The sequence below is a fragment of the Haliotis rufescens genome, unplaced genomic scaffold (genome assembly GCF_023055435.1).
Source record: "Haliotis rufescens isolate VD_foot unplaced genomic scaffold, xgHalRufe1.0.p SCAF_7, whole genome shotgun sequence".
NCBI lineage: Eukaryota > Metazoa > Mollusca > Gastropoda > Lepetellida > Haliotidae > Haliotis > Haliotis rufescens.
The window spans coordinates 43804557-43823457 of NW_025964361.1; the positions used below are offsets into that span (position 1 = coordinate 43804557).

Below are 18901 nucleotides of genomic sequence, written 5' to 3' on the forward strand. Positions count from 1 at the left end.
GGTAACGGTCCAGTATGATAAAATAAAAACATAAAAAAGTTTCCTTGATATTTGTTTATTGCATAGGATAATGTAAATCTGAGAGAACATGTAAAGTGGGTAAATAAATAATTCATATGATCTGGATGACGAATAATTTACAAATCTAAAATCTAAAAACATACAAGAAATGAAATGCAATTTATGCATGTACAAGCTAATGTTTTCAATACAGAATGATAATGAAGCGGTGTGTAACCTAATATCGTCAGATATATGATTTAATACTGTTAAGCTAAGTACGTTTTCATTGGGATGATGAGTATGTCATATCGATAGCATTATCTTTGATTGGATAGTCACTGTTAAACCTGCATGGACAGGAAATAAAATTTTACTTAAATATTTTTGTCACTTAAAAAAAAGCATTTCAGTGAAAACAACAGCGGTCAACAAAGATTTAATTCAACTTACATTTAGGTTTTGCCGTCGGATGCTAACCCTTAATTGTCCAAAGTATGAAATTAGTTCCACTTGTTGATATGTCGAATTGCAAAATAGTTCTCATGGATTCGTATACCGAAAAGGATTCGTATACCGAAAATCCATCTTGATTTAAAGAGGTAATGAGGCACAGACTGTAAGCACGAAGCTCGAGTATATTACACTATATACATCAATCAGAGACCATTTGGTGTCTGCATCAATTTAATCATCATCTTGCTGTTTTTATTTTTCGTTCTGTTTTTGGATAATACATTCCTTCATTTTAATAAATACCAAAAAATAACATTGAAACATAAACAACGGGTATTTACAAACAAACATGATCTTGGCAACATTGTTCCCAAATCCCACCATCGTCTCACATCGTGTCACGTGACGAGGTGAGAGACTGCTGAGTGATGGTGATGCGCTGCCACGAGTAACAATGGACCCCTTGATGATATGTCTTCCTCAGACACATCATGTTACAGATAAATCTTAAGTAGAGCCCCGATCGGCAACAGCATCATGATTGCAGACACGTGGGATATTTCAGCGCCATTCAATCTTCCGAACATGGCGGAATAACGGGAGGTAACTCCTGTGTTTCTTCGGCACCGATTCGGAAGTCCGGCGAAGAAGAAACTGCGCATGATTTCCCCAGCCTGGCTGTTGCAGAAGGAGTAGACTTGGGTCTCACACTGGTAACGGGCGACAGACACACTGGAAGGAAACACAATGCGCAAATACAATAATTGATATATGTTAAGGCGCGTTCTGACCACAACGTGAACTTTTTGATAATAGAAAATTAACTATAAAAACAACACTTTAAAAACGATACCCAAAAGTACTTATGGTGGGTTATTATGAGTGAGTGAGTGAGTGAGTATGGTTTTACGCCGTTTTTAGCAATATTCCAGCAATATCACGGCGGGAGACACGAGAAATAGGCTTCACACATTGTACCCATGTCGGGAATCGAACCCGGGGCTTTGGCGTGACGAGCGAACGCTTTAACCACTAGGCTACCCGACCGCCCCGGGTTATTATGACAAATACGCATAACCAGAAGCATTAATTGATAGAAGACACTACGAAATTAGAAGTAAACCTACATATTCCGTTTATCATCAATCGGCAACATAGATATCATTTTCTTCTTCCCTCATTCTACAAAAACAGTCAGTTCTCGAGTGAGTGAGTGAGTGAGTGAGTGAATGGCTGAACTGGGTTTTACGCCGCTTTGAACAGTATTCCAAATATATAACGGCGTGTCAGCTTAATGTGGGAGGAAAGCCCAAAGTGATGCAGGTGTCAGACGTGTACCATTTCGGTGAAACCCATAAGCACGAATATGGTGCTGACAAACATAAAAACATAATCGGGATGAACCGGGATTCGAACCCACAATTATGGGTTCCTGGCGTACCCACTCTGCATAGCGAATCGCGACGACTAGGGCATATTAACAACTGGTGATCAACAGGCGGCTCTATGATCGTATATGTGGTACACCATCGCAGGTTGACTGTGGTTGTACCCGTTACTTACTTGCAGGCCACGTTCTCGAGGTCACCCTGGTTGAGACGTCCTTGACGACCGATGTTGACTACCTGGACGACGGACTGACGGAAGTTGTCATAGCAACGCTGCACCTGGGGTGTTGTCAGTAGACATCTGATGTTATCTTCCAGTCCTGGAACATGGGAACAGTACATGTGATGTATGAGGTTCATTGGACGTATGCCAGTCATGAGGGACAGTCTAACGGAGCTTGTTGGTGAATATGTAACAGTTCATCTCAATCTGCATGGGTGTTGAGTCACCCTATAGAAACATCGAGTGCTGTGGTCAGTATACAGAGGGCAAGGGATATATCATGGCGTCAGTACACAGTGGGTAGGGGATATATCATGGTGGTCAGTATACAGTGGGTAAGGGATATATCATGGTGGTCAGTATACAGTGGGTAGGGGATATATCATGGTGGTCAGTATACAGTGGGTAAGGGATATATCATGGTGGTCAGTATACAGAGGGCAGGGGATATATCATGGTGGTCAGTATACAGAGGGCAGAGGATATATCATGGCGTCAGTACACAGTGGGTAGGGGATATATCATGGTGGTAAGTATACAGTGGGTAGGGGATATATCATGGTGGTCAGTATACAGAGGGCAAGGGATATATCATAGTGGTCAGTCCACAGAGGGCAAGGGATATATCATGGTGGTCAGTATACAGAGGGCAAGGGATATATCATGGTGCTCAGTGCACAGAGGGCAAGGGATATATCATGGTGGTCAGTATACAGAGGTAGGGGATATATCATGGTGGTCAGTAAAGAGAGGGCAAGGGATATATCATGATGGTCAGTAAACAGAGGACAGGGAATTCATCATGGTGGTCAGTATACAGAGGGCAAGGGATATATCATCGTGGTCAGTACACTGAGGGCAGGGGATATATCATGGTGGTCAGTATACAGATGGTAGGGGATATATCATAGTGGTCAGTATACAGAGGGCAAGGGATATATCATGGTGGTCAGTGCACAGAGGGCAAGGGATATATCATGGTGGTCAGTATACAGAGGGCAAGGGATATATCATGGTGGTCAGTAAACAGAGGACAGGGGATTCATCATGGTGGTCAGTATACAGAGGGCAAGGGATATATCATGGTGGTCAGTACACTGAGGACAGGGGATATATCATGGTGGTCAGTATACAGAGGGCAGGGGATATACCATGGTGGTCAGTGCACAGAAGGCAAGGGATATATCATGGTGGTCAGTATACAGAGGGCAAGGGATATATCATGGTGGTCAGTATACAGAGGGCAGGGGATAAATCATGGTGGTCAGTATACAGAGGGCAGGAGATATATCATGGTGGTCAGTATACAAAGGGCAAGGGATATATCATGGTGTTCAGTATACCGAGGGCAAGGGATATATCATCGTGGTCAGTATACAGAGGGCAGAGGATATATCATCGTGGTCAGTATACAGAGGGTAGGGGATATATCATGGTGCCAATACACTGAGGACAGGGGATATATCATGGTGGTCAGTATAGAGAGGGCAAGGGATATATCATCGTGGTCAGTATACAGAGGGCAAGGGATATATCATGGTGGTCAGTATACAGAGGGCAGGGGATATATCATCGTGGTCAGTATACAGAGGGCAGAGGATATATCATGGTGCCAGTACACTGAGGGCAGGGGATATATCATGGTGGTCAGTATACAGAGGGTAGGGGATGTATCATGGTGGTAAGTATAGAGGGGGCTAGGGATATATCGTGGGGGTAAATCGTGATTGCCAGTCTACAGAAGGCTAAGGGTGAATCGTGATTGACAGTCTACAGAAGGGTAAGGGTGAATCGTGATTGACAGTCTACAGAAGGGTAAGGGTGAATCGTGATTGACAGTCTACAGAAGGCTAAGGGTGAATCGTGATTGCCAGTCTACAGAAGGTTGAGGGTGAATCGTGGTGGTCAGTCTATAGACGGCTAAGGGTGAATCGTGATTGACAGTCTATAGAAGGCTAAGGTTCAATCGTGATGGTCAGTGTACAGAAGGGATATGCTGTGCATACTCGGTAAATCTCCGCAAAGGCCCCTGTAAGCAGCTCGCATGTCGTCGGCGTTGAAGATCAAGTTGAGGAAGTTGTCATTGGCAACAGTTGAACCTCGGAGGCGGGTCTCAAAACAACGGATGTAACTCTCAAAGTTTCTGAAAGATACACAAGATGTGCCGATTGAGGCTAAGAACGGCATGTTTGTTAGTTGGAGACACGGACATATATCTCTCATTTCCCCGAATATAGCATATTCATCATTATATGGAAAAAAGTTCATATGCTAAGAGGTTACTTCTTTAACGTGTCGGCGGAGTCTTCGTGCTGGCGAAGCGAGCCTTTAGATTATATAATTTTTCTAAAAGAAAGGCGTTGCCTGTCAACTGACTCAAAACTTAACTTTGCTATACGCGCTCAATCGTATTTCAGCATTGCCCTCATTGTGATCCTTGGTTTGTGAGCGCAGTACCCGTGCTCTTGGCTTTCACCAAAATGGTAAAAGTCTGCGGCAGTATTAAACTAACACTAAAAAATGTATTTGATAGGCAGTTTAAAGAGGCTTTAAACCTAACTCACTACGATTCAAACTTCAAGCTAATTATTTGTCGAAATCTCATGATATGACATCATTAGGCAACACGATTGTTTAGTCTCACTGGCAGATGGCTCTGAAGGCATTCAAGGTGGCTGTCTGTGCGTTGTTCCTGGTTCGGGCCTGTCGTCTACCGTTGGCCTGTGTGGTGCCAAAGTTATTTTGGTTTGCCCGGACCTGCTCCGTTAGACACTGCTGGGCCACCGATTGTTGCTGGGCCGACGCCAGGTAACACTGGACGCCCACTGCAAGTGAGACAAACGTAGGTAAAGGTAACACTCGACGCCTATTTTAGAATTTAATTACGATTGCGTTTTTTTAAAAATCAACGCGTGTGCCAACACTCCCAATCGTCGAACAATAAAAGAGTCAAAGGTGCGGATGAAAGATGTTTATATTTGTATTTATCATGATCGTACCAATGTACTATTCCTGGTAGTAGTAGTAGTAGTAGTAGCAGTAGTAGTAGTAGTAGCAGTAGTAATAGTAGTAGTAGTAGTACTAGTAGTAGTAGTAGCAGCAGCAGCAGTAGTGGCAGCAGCAGCAGCAGCAGCAGCAGTAGTAGTAGTAGTAGAAGGAGTAGTAGTTTGTTTGTTTGTTGTTTAACGCCGCACTTAGCAATATTCCAGCTATATACGGCGGTCTGTAAACGATAAAATCTGGACCAGTCAATCCAGTGATTGACATCATGAGTATCGATCTGCGCAATTGGGATACGATGACATGCATCAACCAAGTCAGCGAGCCTGACCATCCGATCCTGTTAGTCGCCTCTTACGACAAGCATGGGTTGCTGAAGACCAATTCTTCAAATGACCAGTAGCAGCGGCAGCAGCAGCAACAGTAGTGGTAGTAGTAGCAGTAGTAGTAGTAGTAGTAGTAGTCGTCGTTGCAGCAGCACCAGTTGTTACAGTAGTAGTTGTTGTAGAAGAAGTAGTAGTAGTAGTAGTAGTCGTTGTTATTGTAGTGGCACCATTAATTGTACTAGTTATATTAGTATTAGAAGCAGCAGCAGCAGTAATAGCAGTTGTAGTAGCCGTAGCCGTAGAGAGGTAGAATTGGTCACGGTTAAGTTAGTAGTATATGTGTGAGTGTACTTAACAAACGTTGTAGAGCTGTAGTATACGTGTCTATCTACATTACCACTGCTGTACAGTTGTTTGTGCGTAGGTGTACATGTGAAGAGATGCGAAGACAGTAGCACCTCTGACTGTATGTAATAGTAGCGATAAACATAGCTGCACATGTGTATACATGTACATCATAGCATACACAGCAATGCGCATTCCAGGACCAGGTGAGGTGAAATGGGGTTTAACGTCGCGTCCAAGAATATTGCACTTATATAGCGACGTGAATGCACGTGTGTATGTGTGTGTGTGTGCGTGTGTGGCTGCTTGCACTAGTCCGGACAAAAGCCGATTTATAGTGCTAGCCCACTGAGATACCATGCTGCAGTTAAACATGAATACCCCCCACTCAGACACAGTATACTGACTCAGAGCCGATCAGTCCTTGTTTTATGCCCTTAATGCCGAGCGCCAGGCAGGGTAAAAAGAAGTACCATCTTTTAACGTCTCTTGGTATGATGCGGCCGGGATCGACCTTCCGCTCTCCGGGCGGACGCTCAACCACTGGACCACGGAGGGGGTCATTCCAGTAATAAAGACAATAGCATAGATGATTGAGTGCATGACAGTCAGAGTGACAGTAGTTGTTAAAAAAGACAAGTACAGAACTTGCATGGTCATGCTGTTGTTATCAATATTACAGCAATGTAACAACGATGGAGTTAAGGTAGTACATGTGGTAACAGCTGACGTAAGAGACGTGATAGAACTTATAACGGTACTACGTCAGAGAACCAGGTGCATATGATTATTATTGTCCATTTTTCCTCTACTGTACCCAGATTGCTAAGTTAAAGGTGTACAAGAAATATAAGGTGAGGTGAAATGGGTTTAATGTCGCGTCCAAGATTATTGCACTCTGTGTGTGTGTGTCTGTGGCTGCTTGTACTAGTCCGAACTAATGCCGATTTTACAGCGCTAGCTCACTGAGATACCATGCTTTTCAGTTTAACATGACTCCGAGCCTACCAGTCCTTGCTTTAGCCCCGTAATGCCGAGCGCCAGACAGGGTAACAACAAGTACCATATTTTAACGTCTTTTGGTATGACGCAGCCGGGGATCGAACCCCGGGCCTTCTGCTCTCCGGGCGTACGCTCTACCACTAGACCACGGAGGCGGTCATCAGAAATATTAAAACTAGGTGTGATTGTAGTCTTCGCGGTACATGAAGAGTGGTCAAGACCTGTAGTATTAATGATTTTAGGCTTAACATTATAGACTACTCCAAAAGAGGTTAAAGATCATCCGATTTTTTATATTAAAAAATCGTTTGTTCTTTAACTTTTTTTAGTAATATATATCATCATACCACATGCAGATGATGGTGCGCTTTTCCCAAGCACTGATTTGTATTATTTCAACAAGGAGGCGATAAGAAGCCTCGGCTGACAAAAACAAAATACAATTGTTTCCAGCAAAACCTGTGTTTGTTGTGGATGAAATTCTATCATTCACACACGTAAGGTAATTATTAACCGATACAACCTAATGTTTTCATTTCCAAGTAGTATGCGTTGAGATCACATAGGATATACAAACGCTTAGATACACGCATGGTTCTGAGCTCCTCAAAGCCATTATTAGAGTCTAGAACAAATGATACGTCCTAATATTGTAAATTCGTGACCTTCAGCATTTCAGATGAAAGCGAGTATCGCTTCACGGTGTTTGCGTTGGGTTTAGAGAGGACTGCAGTCACCGTCCACGCAGAAAAAGACGACTGTTTAGGGGCTTAAAAACGGAATCCATTCCGAAAATATTGACACATCGCGCTTTATTCGGTGTTTCACAAATAGCAGGCAAACAGTGGGGCAAAATAGGGACGCTGAACATTTCTGACGTGACTTTTCGAGAAGAAAAGAATTCATTACAATTCTTCTCTTGCCGCAAGTCAGGTGCCACATACACACGCCGTTTGTGCACTGTAGGAGAAACACTGTAGGAGAAACACTGTAGGAGAAACACTGTAGGAGAAACACTGTAGGAGAAACAGAGTGGAGGAGAAACATTGTAGGAGAAACACTGTAGGAGAAACACTGTAGGAGAAACACTGTAGGAGAAACAGAGTGGAGGACAAACACTGTAAGAGAAACACTGTAGGAGAAACACTGTAGGAGAAACACTGTAGGAGAAACAGAGTGGAGGAGAAACACTGTAGGAGAAACACTGTAGGAGAAACAGAGTGGAGGAGAAACACTGTAGGAGAAACACTGTAGGAGAAACAGAGTGGAGGACAAACACTGTAAGAGAAACACTGTAGGAGAAACACTGTAGGAGAAACAGAGTGGAGGAGAAACACTGTAGGAGAAACACTGTAGGAGAAACAGAGTGGAGGAGAAACACTGTAGGAGAAACATTGTAGGAGAAACACTGTAGGAGAAACACTGTAGGAGAAACAGAGTGGAGGAGAAACACTGTAGGAGAAACACTGTAGGAGAAACAGAGTGGAGGAGAAACACTGTAGGAGAAACAGAGTGGAGGAGAAACACTGTAGGAGAAACATTGTAGGAGAAACACTGTAGGAGAAACAGAGTGGAGGAGAAACACTGTAAGAGAAACACTGTAGGAGAAACAGAGTGGAGGAGAAACACTGTAAGAGAAACACTGTAGGAGAAACAGAGTGGAGGAGAAACACTGTAAGAGAAACACTGTAGGAGAAACAGTGTGGCTCGCGAGAAAGATGCATTTTCGGGCCCCTAGGGATTCACATTGCTCAGTGAACAGGGGTATTTTCAGTCCCGTGGAGTCCCTATTGATAAATGGGGTGAGATTCTGACACTGTGGTCTAAAGTTAATCACGTGACATGGCTATTTTCTTTCCCCTATAGGGCCTAGATTGCTCTCATAACAAGGTAATAGGAGCCATAGTTGTTCGTGTGTATTTGTAGTCCCAGGGGGTATATATACCTCACGGAACGTGTCTTTTTCAGTCCCCTATGGCCTATATTACTCACATCCTAGGGGTATTTTTACCCCTAGGGCCTATATTGATCACGGGGCATGGGTATGTCCTGTACCACAGGGCCTCTGCTTCTCAATGGACTGGGGTATATTCATAACAGTACGTATGTAATTGTAGTTTAGTAAGGTGTATATTGCTTGAGAGTAGTTTGTGTCCCATATGACCTATATTAATCACGGAACATAGGTACTTTAATTTCCCTAGGACCTTTGCTAACGGGTCAGTGGTATTTTCTGTTTCCCTAGGGCCTATATATATTCTTCGCAAGACATAGGTACTTTCTTTCCCCTAGGACCTATAATGCTAACCGGTCAGTGGTATTTTAGTTTCCCTAGGGTGTGTATATATTGTTCGCAGGACATATCCATAAATATATACACTCTCGACACATGACATATCCAATTCATTATATACTTTTTGTGTCGTTATCTTTCGGAATATTAAATTATTTCATTACAAATGTAAAACGTAAAAACGTAAATTCTCCCTACCTGACACACAGTAGTTTGCAAAATCTTAAATAATATAGACAAAAGTAAAAAAAATCTTTATCATATATATATAATCAACTTATAAAAAAATAATTCAGTTTGAAATCTACGAGAACGCTGTTTGAAGCAAAAAAATGCACACTGGGCAAACAACAAAAATGGTGCTTTGCAGAACGAACAGTTTCGATTGACGAGTTAAATGAGAAATTTACAGTTTAGAAACAAACATTTTCAAGAGAATGACAACCGACAAGAAGCGATAAAAAATAGATAAATGACTATCTTTTATTATTCTACCTTGTCAAAGTGGAACTAACGTAAAAAGGAAGTCAACGGTTTGTGCAAGGGACAGACACTTGCGATAAAGGGAGACAATTTGAGGGGAGCTCTTGTATGACAATCGTTACATAAAATATATATAAAATGCTTACGACCAGTGGTATTTTCTGTTCCCTTGTGCCTATGTGTTATCTAACCCCTGGGACATGTATTGCTCTTGGCAGTATTTATTTTGTCCTCTCTGAAATTTATGTTGGGCTTTTTCAACCAAGATCACAAACGCAGAAGATGATTACAATGTACAACGTACACCCATATAATCCAAACAACTTGACATTCCTCTGAAACCGACTGCTAGAAGGAAGGTTTATATTTACCTATGAACCCTTTCATTACAAAGAAGAAAAAACTGAACGCACCATGTTTTGTATCTACAATATCCGCTTATTATATTTATCTTCATCTTTCTCTGTAATATTTGACCCGTGAAGATCCGGGGTAGAATAGGTCGTCAGCAACCAATGCTTACCTTAAAAGGCGACTATGCTTGTCGTAAGAGGCGACTAACGGGATCGGGTGGTCAGGTTTGCTGACTTGGTTGATGCATGTCATCAATCCCAATTGCGTGGATCGATGCTCATGATATTAATCACTGGATTGTCTGGTCCAGATTCGATTACTTACAGACCGCCGTCATATAGCTGGAATATTGCTGAGTGCGGCGTTAAACAACAAACCAACCAACCAACTGTAATATTTACCTTTGGTGTTGAGAGGCCCAGGATACAGATGCTGGGGAATTAAACCATTACCCCGGACATCGCACAAACCGGACACCTCACAGTAGGGACAATTCATTAAATAAACACTACTGGGTCACACATCGTGATTTCATGAATCTATCCAGAAGGTTGATATAGAAAAGAAACAAAAATACTCACAACAAAAAACATACACATGCATCCCACGTAACGTGCATTACGTGACTTGCTTGTAGAGTTGTTCGGACATGTTTAGAAAACATAACATCTCTCTATTCGTTGATCAGGATGAATGTAGTGTTAAATATAATTATGTTTGGCCTCTTTAATTGTTGTCTTATTTTGTTCAAATTCTCAAAACTGTTTTTAAATTTAAGAATATTGTGATATTTGGCCCTTGTAATATTTCATGCACACCAGTAGGCATAATGTAACCATTCCATGTCTTATGCATGGTGCCTCAGTAGACATGTATATAGCCGCGGTATAGCAGTTTGTTTAAATAATTCTTGTAATCCTAGAAAACCTCTTAACACTAGTTTCATGTTCTCACAGCTAGTATTTAATCTGGAGTCCTAGCGAATTGGAATCTGATCATTCAAAATCTACATTCACCGTCTAGATCAAGTTTGTAGTAGAAATTTCTTACATGCTAACCCTTTTCGCTAACACCGAGTGTCATCACTGATTTTCAGTGGTCCATTCATGTAGTTTTCACAGCTATTTTCCCCTTTGCGCCAGTGGAATCTGTTTCGGCAAATGTTCCGGACTGGTTGTTTTCTTGTATTGATGTTTTATATTTATGATTATGGAAATTATTTTTGTCGCTTTAATTAATTATTATTACTTTGATCAATCTAGTATTTTAAAAAAAATCATTTACTAATTTGTACTTTAATTACACCATCTAGACCTACACTGGGAATAGTCACCAGTCCGTTACCCTAGCAACTCTTTATAATCATTCTTTTGGGGAGTTTCGTTATGTAATTATCCTAACGTTTCAAATGATTAATATGATATCACAAACAATTATTTTTCATCAGAAAGACAGAAGACACAGAAGGAAAATAAAAGAGAATGAATTAATTTCTACATGTTGAACTTAGGAACTTCATCTTAGTATTGCCGGTTGTCAAATGAGGGCATGGCAACAGTTCGAGGAAAGTCCATGAACATTTTGTCTAAGCTATAGAGGATGACAGAGACTTCAGGTGGTTTTACATGGTTATACGCAGTGTTCGAAAAGTTAAACTGACGGGCAAAAGAAAGTATACACCCAGTTTTGATAGTGGCTAAAAATATTTTAAAAAAACAGGAAATAGTTATTTGATGGTCATGTATTTGGTACTGGTATCATAGTTGTGTTTTGGACATTTACTTTACTGCGGTGTTAAAGCGACTATTTCAGTAACGTTTTGATAACGTTTGTAATTTTTTTATCAAATTCAGTTACAAGTGTATACTTTCTTTGACAAGGTAGAGACAATGTATGGATAACAACTTCTTTATTTACTGTAAATGCAACGTTTCGGTATAGACCCTTATACCGTTGTCAAGCAAGGCTACAACGGTATAAGGATCTATATCGAAACGTCGCCTTTACAGTAAAATTAATAAAGAAGTTGTTATCCATAAAGTGACTCTAGTTTGTCATCCGTCAACTTCTTAGTCATGCCTATCAAACAATTTATACTTTCTTTGATGGATTTGAGGTTTTGGACCTTAAGTTCGCAGTGATACGGCAACTGTTTTCAGCCTTGTAACGTTTTGATATCGATTGTAATTGAGTGTAATATAAGTCATATATATTCAAACATATCCTTTAGAGGAAGAATTCCTGAAGAGTTGGTAAACGCGTTATAAACGTGACAGACATGGACGACATTGTTCTTCAGCGTTCAGGTGACACGCAAGGAAAAGAACTTCGCATCCGCATCTTATAACTTGAAGCATGCAGCTTCATCAACAAGATATTAATTACATCACATGTATAATGCAGGTTAAAGAAATCAACTATCATTCATCAAGTTTCAAAGTAATAAATTATATTATTTTTCTAGTTAACGGTGTACAAATGAAAAAAATATACTACTTACCAAGAAGACACAGAACTACTCTCATTATGCCAACGATAAGAATCCAACCACGAATCTCACAATATTCCACTGAGGTTTCCAACCAAATATAATACTTTGCCGAACAATGGAAGTCAACCAACACCTTCTTTCTTCTCCTTGATCTGCGGTCCGCTATTTCAGTTTGACCAAAGGCAGAGACAAGAAATCAACTAAATTCAGCTCGTATTTCCGTGGTCCTGTTGTGTCGCTGTCAAAGTCCTATGACATTGTTTGAGATGCTGGCGAGCCTACGTTCAGGAGGTCGTCTCTCACTGGTTGCGCCTAGTGTGTCGACGCTTGATCCTGCCGTTCGGAGCTCCCACAGGTACGATACGTGATGTCCCGGAGTTTGAGTGGACCTCTCCCCACGATGCACGGTCAGCTGTTGTGAAAACTTTGTGTTATTAAAACTTTGATATACTGTATAGCGGTTGGGCGTATTTTTTAAAATTATTCGTGACATGGATTTTAGAAATAACGTGACATGGATTTTATAAATAACGTTATGATTTTTTTTTCACTTCGTTAATTAAATATATGTGGTGGAGTTCCTTTAATGAATTGATTGATATTTACTTCGGTATGTTAATATTTGTAGTATTTACATCCTATGACAAAGGTGCGCATGTTATGCTAGACTTTCACCACTTCAGTGCCAGGTCTTAGATTATTGTATTGTTGTCAACCTATCCCCCGATAAAATGAGGGACCAGAGAAACTATACCTCTCAGTTGTTCTATCATATGTTTGATTTAAAATTGGAAATATTTAAATGAGCGATATTTTATGAAAAAACATTAACTGTACTGGCTGATAGTCAGCGCCCAAAGAATATTTCTACTTGGTTTGATTTTTAAAAATATAATTTGATTAAAAAAAAATTAAATAAAAAATGTAATTCACATAATACACAACGGTTGATGGGTATTTTGACATCTTGTCCTTGAAAATCAATACATTTGCTATTTTCAGCTCAAATTCACATTACAGACACGGTAGGGGTCTTGTGGTTGCAAATTCATATCTTACCCAAGTCTTCATTGGACAAACTATTTTTTTACGCAAAATTACCAAGCCACAGATTCCTTTTTAGAAACTGTTGCAGGAATGAATGACGACTAAATAAACATAATCATATTTGACAAAGGTTCTTTCAGTTTTAAGTTACATGACAAATAAACTCGATATATATACAGTATATATCTCTGGCGATGCGACAGTAATGTGGTTGAAGAGATTGTGGGTCCCTCTGAATTCCCCTGCTCGATTCCCCGGATGGGTAAACTGTGTGAATAAACTGATTTTACTTTCATTACAGGACCAATAAAAAAATCTATGGCATGCGCATGTGTTTGTTTTCATAATCGTTTTTCATTTTCTAAAATGAAGTATCATACAATACGCATTTTACACAAAAATAGCTTTACATAATTTAATATTGTGACACATGAGACTTATTGGATAGTCACTGGATAGTTCGAGATACCTACTTGATAGTCACCGGGATACAACAGAATCGCTATGAGATATGCACTGGATAGTTACTGGATAGTCAAAACATAAGTCGATGGAAAGTAACCGGATAGTCACCGGGTAATCACCAGGTAGTACTGGTTAGTCGCCCGATAGTAACAAATTGTCATTGAATAGTCAATTGATAGTTACCGGCTAGTCACGGAATAGTCACCGTAGAAATGCCGGATCCTTACAGGATAGTTACTAGTTAGTCACCCCAAATGGTAACTGGACAATTAGTGGATAGTCACTAGATAGTTACGGGATAGTTACCGGGTTATTATCATAATCCAGTAATCACCAGGTAGGATAGTCACCGGATAGAAACAATTAGTCATTAATAAGTTAAATCACACTTTCAGAATAGAAATTAGATAGTTACGGGATAGTTTCAGGATTGTTACCGGATAATCACCAGATAGCAACCAATAGTCATTGAATAGTTAACGGATAGTTAGTGGATAGTTACCGGATATTCAGTAGATGTATACCGGATAGTAACAAATAGACCTGAATAGTCACCTTATATTTCCGGGAAAGTTATTATCATAAACGGATAGTCACTGGATAGTAACAATTAGTCTTTAATAAGTCAACGTGCGCTTTCAGAATGGTCATTAGATTGTTACCGGATAGTCACCAGATAGTCCTCGATAGTGACAAATAGTCATTGAATAGTCAACTGGTAGTTACTGGACACTTATTAGATATATACCGGATAATCACCAGATAGTAACCAATAGTCATTGAATAGTCAACGGATAGTTACTGGATAGTTACCGGATATTTAGTAGATATCTACCGGATAGTAAGAAATGGAAAGGTATAATCTCCATACATTTCCGAGAAATTTATTATCATAATCGGAAAGTCACTAACAAGTAACAATAAGGCTTTAGTAAGATCATCGTATTTTCCGGACAGAAAACTGGATAGTCACCAGATAGTAACAAATAGCCATTGAATAGTCAACGGATAGTAACTGGGTAGTCACCATTTAGTTACCGGATGATTTGTTGGCTATATACCGGATAGTAACAAATGGAATCGGGTGGTCAATAGACAGATACCGAATAGTCAACGGATTGTTAGCCAGTAGTTATCAGAGAGCCCCTGGCAGTGCATCTGTGTTCCCCCCAGCCATATATGTATACGTACAGTTTCAACACGAAACATTTGTCTTATACGACTCGGATTAGCAAAGCGTGGGTTCTGCGCAATTTTTAGTTTCCTCAAAGAAGTCCCGTGGATTCAGAGCAATTTGAGTTTCCTAAAAGAGTCCAATATTATATGCTAGATTAAAATATGTGCCTGTCATGTGATCTGAGGATCATTATATTCGTTACGATAACTTTTATTGACAAGATACGTTACACACTCTCTCTCTCTCTCTCTCTCTCTCTCTCTCTCTCTCTCTCTCTCTCTCTCTCTCTCTCTCTCTCTCTCTCTCTCCTGTCTTTGGCCAACAGGTCAGTTTGAAACCACGTTTGATGTTGTATTTTGTACAAATATGTTCTCTGTTTGCGGGTTCCTTCACATCGACCTGTCATACAATTACTGTTGAAAAAGGGAAGCAGGCACAGGCCAATTCACTAAAACAACGAAAAATGCCCCCAAAACAAACTCCCCAAATCCGCACACGATTCTTCCGTGTGCCCATGCGATTTCACGGGACACTGAGAAATGATGAAAATGATGTGGTTGCAATCTCAAATATTTTTTTTCTTTACTATGTGTTTTGGAGTTAGTGAGTGAGTTAGGTTTAACGCCGCTCTGACAATGTCAGCTTGGTGTGGGATGAAAGCCCAACGTGATGCAGGTCTTAGACGTTTACCACTTCAGAGAAACCCTCGAGCAGTGTATGATGCTGACAAACCTAGAAACAATCGAAGCGAACTGGGATTCGAACCCACGATCATAGGTTCCTGGCGTGCCCAAGGGACGCAACTCTGCACAGCGAATTGAGGAGCCTTGGAGGACCGGGCCACCCGTGCCCACTACTATTTGTAAAATACACCCCAAAGTGGATACTAGTACGTACTGGGTGGTTTTATCGCAGGTGTTTGTTTATTCCCCTCCTGACCTTGTGTTTGATTATCACAGTGACCTCTTTCTGTTACATCCATGACAAAGTCACGCTCTGTGGCCTTAATGTACATGCTCCCCATCCAACACCTTTGTGTATTTCCGGCTCGTGTAATAGTGTACCGTTTTACCGTTATTGTCAATGAACTTCTAATAATCGGTAACGGATCTTTGAGCGTTTTTTAAGGTGACACATTCCTGTTGAGTTTTTTAACAATATTAAAAAGTACCTTTAAAGAATTACTTTTAAATATTAAGACCATATGATGACGTCTCGGCACACTCCATGGTATAATAATCCAGGGATTTAGTATATTTGTCTTAACTTTGATATTTTAAGACAGGTTTAAATCATCTGTTTGTGTGAGCTTAGCTGAGCTGTATGATATCCTGGTTTACGCGAGTAAGAACGGGAAAGAAGACTAGTGGTCGGTGCGTTTGTCTGTCACACTGTGGTCATCGGTTCGAATCCCCATATTGGTACACTGAAAACCCTTATTGCGTTCTGGCATCGACGCCAAATTGGTTGACGCAGAATATACTCTAAAGTGTTTGTTTTTTGTTCAACGTCGCACTCAGCAATATTCCAACTCTATGGCGGCGGTCTGTAGATAATCGAGTCTGGATTAGACAATCCAGTGACTGACATCATGAGCATCGATCTGCGCAGTTGGGATACGATGGCATGCATCAACCAAATCAGCGAGACTGACCACCCGATCCCGTTAGTCGCCTCTTTCGACAAGCATAGTTGCCTTCTACGGCAAGCATGGGTTGCTGAAGACCTATTCTACCCCGGATGTTCACGGGAGTACTATAAAGTGAGTGAGTATGGTTTTACGTCGGTTTTAGCAATATAACACCAATATCACCAGAAATGGGATTCACTGTGGGGAATCGAACCCGGCCTTCATTGTAAATAGCGAACACGTTAACCACTAGACTATCAAAATGTCCGACCAAATACAACTCTGCAACCCACCTAAGTTACAAACGTTACTCAGCCATTCATGTTTGTTCACTTTTCGTTTTTTACAATACCCCTTCCATAACCATTAGAGGGGCGGTCGGGCAGCCTAGTGGTTAAAGGGTTCGCTCGTCACGCCGAAGACCCGGGTTCGATTCCCGACATGCGTACAATGTGTGAAGCCCGTGATATTGCTGGAATATTGATAAAAGCGGCGTAAAACCATACTCACTCACTCACTCATAACCACAAGACATATCCATTAGAGTCCATTTTACGATTCCGACAATATCATAAGCTATGTTTATGAATCATTATCAAATGATAATGAAACCAGGTGTTCACAAAGAGGTTAGCGTATCCTGCCCCACCGGTGGCACTCGTCACAAACACATGCAAAGGCAAGTCTTGTGTTCACCTGACCAAACACGGGATCACTTAGTATAATCTAAATAAGGAATTGCATCGGACATCAGTTGGTCACTGATGCATTACATTTGGACATGTCCTCCTACCATAAAACATTTTGAAAGCTTTCCAAAGGCTTTGATGAAAAAACTTTTGAACTAGAGTGGCGTGAGATTTTGATAATTTCGAAGAAACAGCATGCTCGATTCTTCCTCAAAAGTCTTGAAATGGGAACACCAAAGGCTGGAGTTGCTGGAATACACCTCGACACAATGGGAACGTTGTTTATTGGAAAATTGAAGTCACCCCTCTTGTCATACATAAAAACACGGGAACATATGTTCAAAATAGGGAAGTGCATCGGACATCATTTTTGTCACTGATTCGTCAAATTTGGAAATGTCAGCCACATATCTACCATAACATTTTTTGAAAGCTTTTAAATTACTGAGGCCTTGAAACATACTTTTGCGCATGACGCACGTAGCAAGAGCATGCTCGAATGTATCTCGAAAGTTGTGAAATGTAGACACCAAAGGCTGGAGCTGATGGAATATACCTCGACAAAAAAGAAAAGTTGACTATTGGAGAAAAAAAAAGTCTTCCCTCTTGTCATACAGTCAAGTGTTTTATCACCCTGAATCTTGATACATGTGCCAACGTTACTTGCACACGGTTGTTTGATAGCGTGGTTATCAGGTAAGGTTTCATATCTCAGATTATATGATTAGGTTAAAGAATCAAATGCTGTAACAGATACCTGCACAAACGATTGCTGGAATATTGCTAAAAGCGGCGTAAAACCATACTCACTCACTCACTTAATCTGGAATCTGTTTAATCGAGACTGGTTATTCTCTGGCGTTTACGTTTGATATTAACCATAGTCTATATGGTGAACTTCCTGTTTAATGACATGTATTGCGAAGCGCCTTATATGTTTTGAAACCAAAGCCGTAATGGAGACATTTAAGCCAACGGGTGCTGCAATGAAAGAAACCAAATATTATTTCTTCATCATTTCTAAACCATTATTCTACATATAAGTCTCTACTTGAACCAGAGAAATATATCATATATGTCCAAACAAGGATCTTATCCGCATATTGTTTAAATTCCGATGTTTGAGCCATAAGTTGGGTATTCAACACTTTCGTTACAATGACAAAGTCAATACTGATTTATTTAAGTGCAAGAAATGTAATCATAATATAATTGAAGATGAATACCATTTCCTTTTAGTTTGTCCATTTTATATGGAAAACAGAAAGCTCTACATCTGAAGCTACTATTACCAGTATCCATCACGAGCAAAATTTAATCAACTAGTAGCAACAAAAAATGTTAAGCTAATTAAAAATATTGCTATATATTTGAAAAGAAATCTGCCTGTATAATGTATCATAAATATTGTATTGAGACAGTAAAACAGTTGTCCCACCTGCCCATGTGCAAAGATTTATCTCATGCATTGTACTCTTGGTCATGCGGCCTTTGATACCGAATAAACTTCTTCTTCTTCTTCTTCAATATCT

General features: G+C 40.4%; 1 protein-coding gene across 1 annotated transcript; it reads right to left on the reverse strand.

Moving 5' to 3' along the window:
* Positions 1-45: 45 nt before the first annotated feature.
* LOC124132725 lies at positions 46-12773 on the reverse strand. The gene is made up of 5 exons (XM_046496794.2): positions 12371-12773; positions 4712-4892; positions 4074-4210; positions 2020-2164; positions 46-1188 (listed from the first exon to the last, which is right to left on the reverse strand). The coding sequence occupies exons 1-5, from the start codon at positions 12393-12395 to the stop codon at positions 951-953; spliced, it is 726 nt and encodes a 241-aa protein (XP_046352750.1). The 5' UTR covers positions 12396-12773; the 3' UTR covers positions 46-950.
* Positions 12774-18901: the final 6128 nt, after the last annotated feature.